Raw genomic sequence first — 13212 nt, forward strand, 5'->3', positions numbered from 1 at the left:
AACGAAACAATGACACATAGAAGTTTAATTGTGACGTTACATAAATGGAATTGTGTTACAAAGCTTGCAACATTGGGTTGTTCTCAGCACATGACAGGTGTAGCGTGTTCATGAAACAAACATCTCATGTAAATTTTGGGAAATTTATATAACGGAGACTTAAATCGGTCAAGCTAATGTGACAACAAAAAGCTCGTTGGTTTACATTTTTACCAATAAATTTGCAATTCATAAACTCATGTTACATTTTGATCGAATACCTTTTAAGTTTCGGGGCGCTTTTATTTCTTTTATTTTCCGCAACTACAGATATCCGAATCGGTGCATTCGAATGCTATTCGAATTGTTTGCTTCTTACAACAACTGAACAATTCGTGAATACAAATAATTAGAACTATTAATTCGAATACAATTCGAACTGCTACATCTCACAAAGGACGAAGTATTCATGAATACGAATACGTGCTTGGGGTTTATTCGAATAGTATTCGAATTACACGTTGTTGTTTTTTGGTCAACTATTCATGAATACTAATACTTGACACGTTTTATTCGAATACAATTCGAATTGCTGCCACCTTAACATTTCGAAACAATTCGTGAATACGAATATTTGACTCGCATTATTCGAATACAATTCGAACTGCCGAACTTTAAAAAGTGGGTAGAATTCATGAATACGAATACATGCCTTGGTTTATTCGAATAGTATTCGAATTACTTGTCATTGTAGTTTGGTCAACAATTCATGAATACAAATACTTGACTCGTTTTATTCGAATACCATTCGAATTGCTGTCACTCAAAAATTTCCAAAGTATTCATCAATTCGAATACAGTTATGCAAGTATACGTAAAGTATTCGAATACAGGACGCCTGTATTCGACCCCATGTCTGGTTAATACTCCCAATTGCCGTTTGTTACTTGGCGTTGGCTTTCTTTACGTGTAATGCAGAAAAGACCTATCCATCTTAAATACAGCCCAGGGGGCTAAAAAGAGAGCAAGTAAAAACATGGAATTGGAAACGTTTCTGACGTCACAATACACCGAGCGTTATCTTGAGATGCTCGGTGCTCGACCCAACAAAACAATTGCAGTTTTGGCCCGTCACGTGTACCAAGCTAAAAGCAATGAGCACTGTCTGTAGTTAGTGGTATCATGTTGAATTAACCATTAGAATATTTATGAATATGTGCTAAAACATAGCTTGTTAAACATTCGGCTCTTAATTATCGCATTGATATTGTTCTTGAAATAAAATCGTTTTTATTTTTGTCAGTTTTGAGGTGGGGGCGTTTATAAATATCGAACACGCAAAAAGGGGCGGCACAAGAAAAAAGGTTGAGAAACACTGGTTTAGGCGAATTTCATTTGGCCAACAGGATTCAACCACCAACTTATGTAACCGGACGTACCCCGCAGGTTTCATGCTGTCGTTTGCGATCCTACGGCAGAACACGCCCAGAAAACATAATTCAATCACCATTCAAATAACAGGATACTTGACTAGATAACCCATGGTCTTATACGGTGTCCTTGCTGTTTACTTAACCGTTCAACAACGGAACTGTGATGATGAAGTTACAATGCAAATAATTTTTTGACTTTGACTTTGACTTTTTGGAATTAAACGTTTTGCGTTTGGTTCTTTTTTGCTGTGTTTGGCGATTTTTTTGGAATTTTTGGCATCTTTTGCCTGGCAAAACCCATGCAGGGTCTGCCTCGCGTGTTCATTAAAACCCATGCAGGTCTGCCTCGCGTGTGACTGGAAGGTACAGAGGCTACAAGCACTTATTAACTGGTCGGTTAGATGTTCGTTTTTCGGGTAACGAATAGGAAACTGTTGCCTGCCGTCCATTGTCTGAATTGTGAATTTATTGACCAGTAAGCATATAAAACTATTCGGATTTGAATCCCGCCGTCGTCCGCCTAAACCCAAAGGTGTTGTTTCAGTAACTAGCTGTATTTTTCCGGTTAGAGTATTGTTGATTAACGCTTTGCTGTTTTGTTATGGACCTGTAGTTAGGAGGAGATATCTAATGAATTTGATACAATAATTAAAGACACTTTGCTGATCGCTTATAAGTAAATGTGACTCTGGTCCTATAATACAGGGGTCGGCAACCATTTTTCTACTGCGGACCGTTTTTCAAAGTGACATGTTATCGCGGACCAGTCTTCAAGAAACTACAAATATTTAGCAATAAAAACACACAAATTGGTTTATCATCCCCGGGATACATGGGCAAAATGTTTCAAAACGTTTAACCTGAAAAATGATACGGCCCTGTAACGAACTCGTCGCGGACCGCGGACCGGCGGTTGCCGACCACTGCTATAATAGTTTATGATTAAACGTCCCTGTTATGTTTATGTTTGTACTAAATTGGTACATGTTTGCAAAAACAGCTTTATGTTTTTTTTTTGTTTTTTTTTTTCACGGGGTTCGAACCCAGGACTCTCCCGGGGACGAATCCCGATCAGTTTTTTTTTTATGTCTGAATGTGGGTCAGGCACGCCGGACCATTCGGCCAAGTTCCTGCCCAAACAGCTTTATGTTTGTGCTCGCCTTGATTGATGAACCTTCGAGCGCCACCATCTTTACATGTTGTCTAAATAACAGTTCGTTGTTTCGCTTTTGATTTGAGATTTGACGCAAAAAAAGCGCGACAAACACTATTTTAGAAATACAAGCAATGATAGAGTCACGCCTTCCGATAATTAAAAGACAAGGCAACAATAATAATAAACCAGACTTTATGAACCCTTTTCACAGAAGCTCGGCATACGCCTTACTTTTAGCTTTTACATTCGTCAACACACAAAAACTTCAAAACCTTTTGTTCAAGGATCTGTTCAAGTGATTTTCTATGATGAAAGAAAGTCCACTATATGACACTTCATGGCATCAATACCTCGCAAAAACATAGCGTGAGTGCAAATATATAAAAGCTGTAAAAAATTGCAAAGCTTACATCAAACTGAATAATGATTTGGGCAAAATGTAACGCATTGTAAGCAGTAAAATATCGGCATACCAAAGAATGCCATTTTTGTTAGTGTTTATCGTCAAAAACTTGAAAGTTCGTGCTGGAAAGAATGCTGCGTGTGCCAAAGGTTCGCTATTCACGACACCATAACACGATGCAACAGCACCGTCTACCAGCAGAGTTCCTTGGGTTGTTAATGGAGCGAAAGCACCACGCAATGTCTTGTACTGAATGTCGCTAATGGGTGACATTACAATTTCGAAACTTTTTGTAGAATTCTTTGGTGATAAAATAAAAATGTGTTGGCCGATCTCGGCTTCAGAGGCATGAATAGGTTTGGCCGAATCCCAATTGACACCCTCATGTAGAATAGAATCATTAAAACTATGGTTGGCAACAAACAGCATATGACTTCGGGTTAAAGTAAGGGTCACTTTATCAGTCTTTATTTTAACAAATTCAAATTTTCTTGTGGGTTGTTTGTCCATAAAACTGATGACTTTGCTATGAAGTAACTTTCCCGTTAATCGATTAACTGTGAGTATGTTGTCACCAACGGACAAAGCACTTAGGTCAACGGTGGTTCCGTTTTGTAGTTGCACTTTGCCATTGCCAGGAAAACAACCTCCTTTAACTTTGTTGTCAGAATCCTCTGCTGAACAAAAATATGTAATAATGTAAGAAAAGCATATCTAATTTAATGCTTGCAAATGCAAAACGTATCACACGTTTCCTTGCCCCAAAATGTCGGCAGTGTTGTAAGCCGGGTTCGGGTTCGGGCTCGGGCTCGGGCTCAGGTTTCTTAAAAAACGGGTTTTATTCGGGCCTGACTTTACACTCTGTGTCAGTATTTTTTTGATTAAATTTAACTAGGTAAGTAGCGAGTTGCTGGACCTGACTTAATATCAAACAGCCAAAAAACGAAGTATCAAGACCAATTGTCTATTACTCTATTGTGATTGTTGTCGGGTCTTTTCTGAAGCTTCAATGTATAGGCATGTCGATCGAACTTTCGGGCCTAAACAGGATTTTTAAAAACGATTCTGGCTCGGGCAGCGTTTCGCTCTTGTACTTTCAGGTTCGGGTTCCAATTTCAGGCCCGGTAACAACTCTGTTTGTCAGTCACCAAACTCGAAGTAATGTGCAAACGATAATCCCATACCGAAGTCGGACTGTTTCGTCAACTTGTTTGAATAGTGGATCAATCATAATGCAGGGTGAAGCACGCTTCTCACGTGTGGTACAAAATTTGACTCTTTGAAATGTTGGTGCCTATTTAAACATCGAGCATTTGCGACAGGCGACTAATACCTTAAATCAACAACGACGTAAACGTAATAAAAAAAGCTTGTTTTGCGCCTCGGTGTAAGCGTTTTTTAGTCTTGAAAGAACATTGAGATATAAAATTTTTACCAAACGAACAACCCAAGTATGACTCAGCTAACATAATCTTAAAAATTTGAACTAACCGGCACGAACACTTGCATGTATATGGTTTGTATCATAATGGACCCAATCAAACCCAGCCTGGACAGCTAATCTTGCCAAGTAGCCATATTTTCTCGTGTCAGAATCGTCTGTTGTAAAGTCTACGGCTCGTCCTAAAATAATTGGATTCAGTTATTTTTCTAGGTTAGAAGCTTAATCTAAAAAAATACTCTCACATATTACGATAAGATATGTTTGTATGGAATATTGTTGAGAAAAACTTAGATTATCACAAAGTGGAAGAATACCTTCGCAGTGAAGCGAACCAGGTTTGCAAAACGGTTTTACTTGGTAGGAGCGAAAAATCCGCAAGTGGACTCCAGGCCATGTGTTCCTCACATAAATCGAAAGCATCATTAACCGATCTTGACATCTCTGTAAATCACACATAATAATGCTTCAAACACCGTGTTGGTTCACAACCCGATTGGAATAGACTTTATTTATGGTACGGTACTAGAAGTGACGCGAGACTGTCAAGGGCTTTTCAAACTTCTTGGTCCTGCAAATATCCCACTTGTCCGAAAACAACGTCAGACTTTTTCAAGGACGCTTTGTTCAACGCCCTGTACCAAAGCACAAACGAAATCTTCGAGATTGATTTTAAGTCAACATTAACACAACTCTTTAGAAATTCCCCACAACAGTATGTGATAAACATAAAAAAATATTATTGTTTGATATCGCATTGACAAGATTTTTGGTTTGGTGACGAACGGTACACCTGTTTGGAGAAATAATATTGTCACAAAGGCATTTAAAATTAGGCAACGGTCTCAATCGCTAGCAGCATGGACGTTAAATAAATTGGTGTAGCCTCCTACGAGTGCTTTAAAATGTATCTTTTCAAATAGTTTGTATCGTACTAACCGGTAGTGGTGCTATAAAACGACTTCACAGTGCCAAAATCGGCAACTTGTTGCATATGGAATTACGCAATAATTTGTGATTGTCACTTTCTGGCCGGCAAGGACGTGGAAAAATATCGGATTTACCCTACTTTTTATGCATAGCATGCACTTAGCAACCAAACATAACTTATTTTTTGCATGGTATTTATGTGTCCTGCACTTGCAAAATAACTAATACCCACTGGCCGATATCATATTCATACATCACCTATGTTTATTTTTACACGCCTAAATCAACGTACAACACAGACAAACCAGGATAGGTTAAGATTTTGTGTAAAGATTGATATCGTAAAGTTTCCGGTTTGGTCAAATGTTAAACATTAACGCGACCAACCTTTGGCAAAACGGAGACACGACGTCACAGCGCAAATTGCTCTTGTTCATTCCAAGTCACTAAATAAATGTCAATCGACTAAATTAATTGGACCGCAACATTTTGTTATTCCATGGTCCATAGATATAAGCAACCATAACCAACAAATTATTATACCTTAGACATTCTGCGGACGTTCACATTCCGATGACCGTTGACAAAAATTATTTCCGAATTGAAGTTTTCTACAAGTTCATAATATCGAGGGCTGTCTACATCTATTGCGCCTTGACTGGGACCACTTGCGGCGATGGTTCCCTCGGAAATATCGGGAACTCTTTCACCTCTTCGTAAAGGTATAACACGGGCATAATTTTTCCTGTACCCTTTGCCTGGACCTCCTGGGTAGCAGGCCAGCGTTGATAAAAACAATACCAGACAGGCAACTGAAGCACGAAGTTGCAAAGCTTTGGTCGTCAACATGGTTAGCAAATGGTCAATAAGCATCTGGTTCACGATAAACGGTCATTCCACAAAGATGTTTTCCGTTCCAACAAGACACGTGGAGGAGGACAGGCAACAATCGTATGTTGAATATTGTGCAAAGGATCGGCCACGCCAGCCACGCTGTCGAGCCTTGTTGCCTTTGTTTGGCGACTATTTTGTATGACGATGCAAGGTAAGACGCCGAACAAACAAAGCGTCGTAAGAATATAACACTTCGTCACTTAAGCTTTTGATCTTCAGAAATAATCCAAGTTGTACATTCCAGTACGATATTCTTAGCGATCCTTAGCACCAATAACTCCCAAGTATCGTTAAACAGGTTTTCTTGGTGCGTCACTTACTGACTACATCAAACAAAATAAAAGGGGTTTTGCGACGCTCTTTGTGTGACAAAAGCATTAAAATTGACGCTAGAGCGCGACCTAGCGACCGAATAATGTTTTTAAAATGTTGGTGTTGTTACAAACTGAAAAGAAATGGGTAAAGAACACAGCCCCATCGTACACCCATTTAAACAATAAAATAACGCTCGCAGCATCCTGTACTTCTGTTTTTTTGCGGATTGTTTCTTCTTTCTCAGATTAAATTTCTTCTTGGGCAAATTTTTTATGATTATCCATAAAAAGCCTCCGATTCTTAGGACGCTTCTCACCAGGTACAAAAACATCGCTTAAAGCAGCGCTTCCCAACCGGTGGGCCGCGACGTTCCTTCTGGTGGGCGGGGAAGATTTTCAAACTATTACCATAAATGCTGCATTGCGTGTGAACTTGTCTTCCATTAGACTCCGACTTGATCTCATCATATCAAATCATCAAGCTCAGATCAGCAAGCTTGTGCGCTTACTATTTTTCTTTCCTAATTTTAGTTCTTTTTCCACTGTGGTTTTGTCACAATATTAAACGGTGGTCCGCCCAAAAAAATTGTTTAAAAGTGGGCCGTGAGCTGGAAAAGGTTGGGAAGCACTGGCTTAAAGACATTGTTTCAACAATAGTATACCGATGCCCAGCTCATTGCCACTTTTACCACCATATATTAATGGTTCTTGAATCTGAGAGCCTGAACACGTCTAACGAGGTGTTCAAACTCATGACTTACCTCACTTTTGAGGACTTCTTCATTTATGTGGCAACATGTAGAATAAGCAACGTAGTATATGTTGATATAATATAGGCCTACCCAGGTTTTTTTTAAGGTTTGGTTTGGGTGACCGCTAAGTAGTTTTAAGAGACCGCAAGTGTTTCATTTAAATACCAAAAAATAGCCATATCCAAATTTTGGGAAACCGCTGGAGAAATTTGGGGGACCGTTTCGGTCCCCCAAAACACCTTAAAAAAAACACTGGGCCTACCATATTCCCATCCTCAAAAAGGAGGACACATTGTTGAAAAGAACATGAAAAAACAATTTAAGGCCCCCCAAAAAATAAAAGCTTCAAAAATTACATGATATACAATATAGTTTGGATAAAGTTTGACGTTTATTACACCACAACATTAAAATAAGCTTGTATTTAAAAAAAGGAAAACCTGTATTCTTTAAAACATAAGCTAAGATCTATATTTTGCTGTTTTGAATAGCACAATTGTCACATATGTATTTGATAAATCAGAAATTCCTTTAAAAGGAGGACATTTGGGGTATTTTTTCTTGTCCTCGGAGGACAACTTGATTTTTGTTAAAAAAGAGGACATGTCCTCCAAACAGAGGACGTATGGTAGGCCTAATATAATATACGTTGGCCAAACAAAAAAACAAGCTTCCACCCGTTAGAACGACTATAGATCTGCGAATGAAGATAAGGCGTCGTGGGTTTTATCAGACAAAAAGTGTGTACTGCCCTACTCTCTCCTACAATAACGTTCACCTGCATTGATTTTAACTGGAGGTTTACTCGGCAAGTTTTTACTCAGTGTAGTTTACTAGGTCTTGGCTTGGGGCAGCTGTAAACGTACGTTTTTTAATATTGATTTGATGCATTTTTTACCATTGTTTTACGTGTGTTTCACCAATTAATATCTTTGTGCTTGCCTTGAGATACCGATGATGCCGCATAGGCGAAATATATTTATATGAAAACTAGGATGAATGACTTTATTGCAGTCTTCATCGACCGAGCAACGAGCTGGGAGATTCTGGTTTAGAGTTTAAAGCAGGGGTCTTCAACTCAAAATTTGTCCAGGGCCAATTTTCATACTGCCTTAAAGTCGCGGGCCACATGCGCCCTTAGAGATGTCAAAATGCCTTTCTACTGCAAGTTACACCACTCTATTAACACTCTAGGCCAGCTCTTTCTAAACCAAAGTTTTTGACCCTTTAAAGGTTTTTCGTTGATCTCAAAGAGGTCATGTCTTTACAATCCTACTTGCGTGTTGATCAAGACTTATATTTCATCATAAGTGGCAGTGAAAGCAATTGTTTGCGCATAATTTCATATCTTAGTTATGACTGTGATGTCACACAACCTATACAGTAAACACAAAGAACTAAACGTATTTTTAACTTTACGCTTTGATGATCGGTAGAGCTACTAACACTGAGCTTGGGCTGGCCCTCGGCCTAAGAACTTCTGGTAGGTGTCGCAAAAGAGCATATAGGCGTTTATGGTGCTGTTACAGCAATTAGGGTTTATGGTAAGAAATATTTGCTGAGTCAGCACCATAAACGCCTATGCTCTTTTGCGCCACCTACCAGAAATTCCCAGGCCGGGGGCCAGCCCAAGCTCAGTGTTAGTAGCTCTACCTTGATGATCAGACTAAGTTCGCATTATTTCATCATAATTGTGTATCACAAAGTTTGATTTTTTAACGTAGTGATATGTGCGGGTGTTAGCATAGGCGCCGAGTTTTACAAAAATGCAAGGTGGCGAACGTAATATAATGAGTGCAATCACAAGAACTCAAATCCCAACACACTTTCCACAGAACGGAACATCATAATTTAGAAAAAAAAACGATTAGTTTGAAATAATATTTAGTTGGCAATTGCAACAATAATATTTAGTTGGCAAATTGCAACGTTGCTGTAACGTTTTTCATTGGTTTGGCAACGTTTAAAAATGTTTCGTCAAGTTGTTGCAGTTTTAAATCCTGAGATTAAGGTGGCCCACAAGTGCAATTCAACAACTTTTTGGCAGACATTTATTTTTCAGTGCAAACATTTATTTTTCGATGCAGACATTTATTTTTCAGTGCAAACATTTATTTTTCGATTGAAACTTTTTTAAGTAAACATTTATCGCTCCATCACCTAAGACTTACACGGCGTGTCAAAAATTGCAAAATGACGTCGGAGCTTAAGGATGCCGTCAAAAACTACACGCCGGCTTAGCCCTCGCTCACTAAGACCCTGTTTAGTTTGTTAAGTCATCGCTTAATCAGGCTTTGCCCGGGCCAAGTGTGCTAAGCGATGGCTTAGTGCGGTGGTTCTCAACCTTTCATAGATCGTGGCCCCCTTCAAGTAACCTTCAGGACCTGTGCCCCCAATAAGTAACCCCTTAGGACCCGGTGACCCCTGCACAAAAAACGCAGATAAAAACCTCACTTAAATTAAAGTCCAGGATTTATAGGGACAGTAATAAATTTCTAAAAAACAGACAAGCGGCATAAATATTAAGACAAATTGCTATGGCCATGAAATTAGGTAAAAAGCCGAATCCTAAAAATAGGTAACGGCAAATCAACTTTTTAGTTCCAGAATCGTTAAAGTTTATTGTTGCCAATAAATTCAGCCTTAATCACATCAAATAAAGTAGGTACGGTACTTGGTGGCCCTAATGCACAGGCGCCGAGTAGGCGGTGGCGAGGTGGCGCCGCCACCTAGGGTTTTTAATGCACGGTGGCGGCCACCGTGGATATTTTGGTTAGTTTGTTGCTGTAACGTACGAAATATCGTCAAATCGGAAGAAAATTTGGAACAATTTTGCTTTCAACAAACGTGCTGGCGATACAGCAACAAAACGTGCCTCCAAACTGCAAACAGTTTTGGTTAGTGCCTAATTGTTTATGACGTCAAAGAAACAATTGTTTGCTAGTGAATGTTGGGCCATTGTTGTGTTAATGTGTTGTAATAAATGGTTAACCTTGACAAAACATTTTCTTGAATTGCTAAGCCAATGATAAACGTTACAGCAACGTGTTGAAAATGCCATCTTAACATTATTTAATACATCGATTGTGACGAACGTTGCATTCTATGGAAAGTTTGTTTGGCTTTGAATTTGAGTTCTTGTACTCGCATTAGTGACGTCATATTTTATGTCCGCCACCTTGCATTTTTGTAAACTCGGCGCCGATTCCCTAATGTGTCACGAAGACCGAGTGGCAAATTGTTGATTAAATCAAAAATACGAATGAACATCCACATGTGATAAATCCAAAGTCAAGACATTTGTAACATATCCTTAATTCTGTGCATTGCGAAAGAAAGGGGATACGCCACACGACGGAAAAATGACTTAATGTCCCTTCGCGAATGTTTCTAGTGAACCGACACGGGTGTCCCCGAGGGCCCCGGTTGAGAATCACTGACGTAGTTCATTGAACAGAGTGTAAGTCTAAGCGGGTTTAAGTCTGGGCTTAGCGAGCTAAACAAGGTCAACTAATCGCTTAACAAAATTAACACGGGCTAAGTAAGGCTATGTGGACAGATTGGGAGCGGGCTAAGCTGGCTGTGCATGCGAAGCGGGAGTACAGTTTAGGCGTAACCGGGAGAAAGAAGGCTCAATAAAGCCATATGCAGCAATGGTTTCTAAAGGACTACTTACTAATAGGGCCTGTATCGGACTTTGGACCTTTGGACTTTAAATTCAAAACATTTTTCTTGCATGTAATCATCGTGACGTATTGCCCCGGTCAAACCTCGCCTTTTTCTACACAAATGCTTGACCGGTCATAAACTGACTTAAGGCTATTGTTGTAACGCTAATTTACGTGTTAACGAGAACAACGTTATAAACGGCTTCCAGTCATGTTACATTGGACGTTTTTATAATCAATTTAATGAATAATTACGGTTTAGAACTTAGTTAATCTTCTCGGGCGTACGTTTTAACAACTATGCTCACATAACAATATGTGACCTGAACGATATATAAGACAGCGTATTTTAGACTTAAAATCAGTTCATAAGTGCATTGGTGTATAACAAGTGTACATGGGCATAACAGAGCAGTTGATAGCTCTCGCGTTGTGACATTTGTGTTGCGTGTTTAGCCGCAAGTGGCGCTGTTGTGACATGCTTTGTCAAAATATAGATTTGGGAATGTAATTACCGTTTGGCGTCTTCTAGGTTTGGTTAAGCAGCGTTAGTTTGTTTATTAGAGTCCGATTTACGGTAGTGTTCCTATTGTCTGCCCATTAAGGGTCAGTACAGGCGCAAATAAAAGCGATTTTTTTTATTTGAATTTTCGGGACTTGAATTAAATAGATGTGTTCACGTTGACAATATGAAGCAAAATAGCAAAATACTTCACTTTGGCATTATAAAGCAAAATAGGTCGATGTAAAGAAGTTAACACAATGGGTAGTTGAAGTATTGGACCTTTATTTTAAACTAAACAATAATAGGAAGTGTGATGTGTATTGCTTGACAATGAAGCCTATTAGCAAGCTTTAATGTAAAACAACACAACATTTTACATGTCCTTCAGAGCAGCTAAGACAAACAACTCCAGCTTTTTGTTCTTTGGCACGCTGTACAGAGAGTAGGCTACAGACAGAATGTAAATGTGGACAAGTGCAAAAAACAATTAATCTTATGTTTTAATCCACAACATACTTGTTATTATAACTTTTTACTAACTATAGAAAGTACTGAATTGTTTAGTGACCAAGGTTTACAACCAATTGCCTGTGTAATGTACAGGTTTATCACGTTTTCACAATTTTACAAATTTAGACACACCCTATAATCGAACACCAAAACAGTTTCTAAAAAAAACTAAAAAATTGCATCGAAAAATAAATGTTTGCACTGAAAAATAAATGTTTGCATCGAAAAATAAATGTTTGCACTAAAAAATAAAATGTTTGCATCGAAAAATAAATATTTGCACTAAAAAATAAATGTCTGCCAAAGAGTTTTTGAATTGCACTTGTGGGCCACCGTATGAGATACCTATTTATTACAACACATTCGCATTGTACACGATAATGACCAAACATTCACTGGCAGCAAATTCTGTATTTGACGTCATAAACAAAGCACTAACATCCAGGGAGTCGAACCGGAACTGAACCCGAACCCGCGAACCGGTTTGAGCGGTTAATTTCATTGAACCCGAACCGAACCCGAACCGCTAATTACGATTTTCTAAAAACCCGAACCGGAGTTGAACCCTATTTTTTGTTTGGCGTTGGACCCGAACCGGAACTGAACCAGTAAAACATGCAGTCTGTTTTATATTTTGTGATTTTTTTTCAAAACAACGCACTTAAGAATACGCGAGATAACACTTATAGGGCGTGTCAAAAATAACAGTACACGGACAAAAATCTTGTGGGGTTTGATAAGGCCAGGAAGATGATAGGTAGAATTAAATTGAAACGAATGAAAATTTGAACCGGTTTAAAATCCGCAAACCGGTTCGGACCGGATAATTTGCCCAAACCGGAACAAAACCCGAACCCGAAAATATACATTTTTAAAAACCTGAACCGAACCCGAACCCTTAAAAACAAAACGAAGTGAACCCGAACCGAACCTGAACCCGTATGACAAGCGGTTCGACTCCCTGCTAACATCAGCATTTTGCAGTTTTAAGCTACGTTTTGTGATATTTTCGCCAGTAAGCAAAATTGTTCCTAAATTTCTTCAGATTTGACGATATTATGTACGATACCGCTACAAACAAACCAAAATATCCATGGTGGCCGCCACGTAGTAGAAAAGAACAGAAAAAACGCCAAATTTCTATCTTTAAGCCCCTTTTGCTGTCCAAGGCCAGTATTACGGACATAAGACATTTTGGAGCCAGGGTATATATAACAAATTGTTTTT

The 13212-nt window shown here is 38.9% G+C and overlaps 1 protein-coding gene across 2 annotated transcripts; it reads right to left on the bottom strand.

Annotated features, from left to right (window-relative positions):
- Nucleotides 1-2715: 2715 nt before the first annotated feature.
- Nucleotides 2716-6540, bottom strand: LOC145224140 (desert hedgehog protein A-like). Of its 2 annotated transcripts, none has more exons than XM_080090575.1 (4): nucleotides 5886-6540; nucleotides 4730-4856; nucleotides 4463-4594; nucleotides 2716-3645 (listed from the first exon to the last, which is right to left on the bottom strand). In XM_080090575.1, the coding sequence occupies exons 1-4, from the start codon at nucleotides 6213-6215 to the stop codon at nucleotides 2975-2977; spliced, it is 1260 nt and encodes a 419-aa protein (XP_079946701.1). In that variant the 5' UTR covers nucleotides 6216-6540; the 3' UTR covers nucleotides 2716-2974. The 2 variants fall into 2 exon arrangements, with proteins under 2 accessions (XP_079946701.1, XP_079946700.1); XM_080090574.1 differs by having other exon boundaries at nucleotides 2716-3648.
- Nucleotides 6541-13212: the final 6672 nt, after the last annotated feature.

This window comes from Phallusia mammillata, chromosome 4 (assembly GCF_965637545.1).
Source record: "Phallusia mammillata chromosome 4, kaPhaMamm4.hap1.1, whole genome shotgun sequence".
Classification (NCBI taxonomy): Eukaryota; Metazoa; Chordata; class Ascidiacea; order Phlebobranchia; family Ascidiidae; genus Phallusia; species Phallusia mammillata.

What these genes read in the sequence shown, in the direction of transcription:
- LOC145224140 (XM_080090574.1), bottom strand. Translation starts at nt 6,215, where the DNA reads ATGCTTATTGACCATTTGCTAACCATGTTGACGACCAAAGCTTTGCAA. An exon ending in TGGTTCGCTTCACTGCGAAG is followed by an intron (nt 4,595 to 4,729) that starts GTATTCTTCCAC and finishes CAATTATTTTAG; the next exon opens with GACGAGCCGTAGACTTTACA. An exon ending in ACATGCAAGTGTTCGTGCCG is followed by an intron (nt 3,649 to 4,462) that starts GTTAGTTCAAAT and finishes ATTTTTGTTCAG; the next exon opens with CAGAGGATTCTGACAACAAA.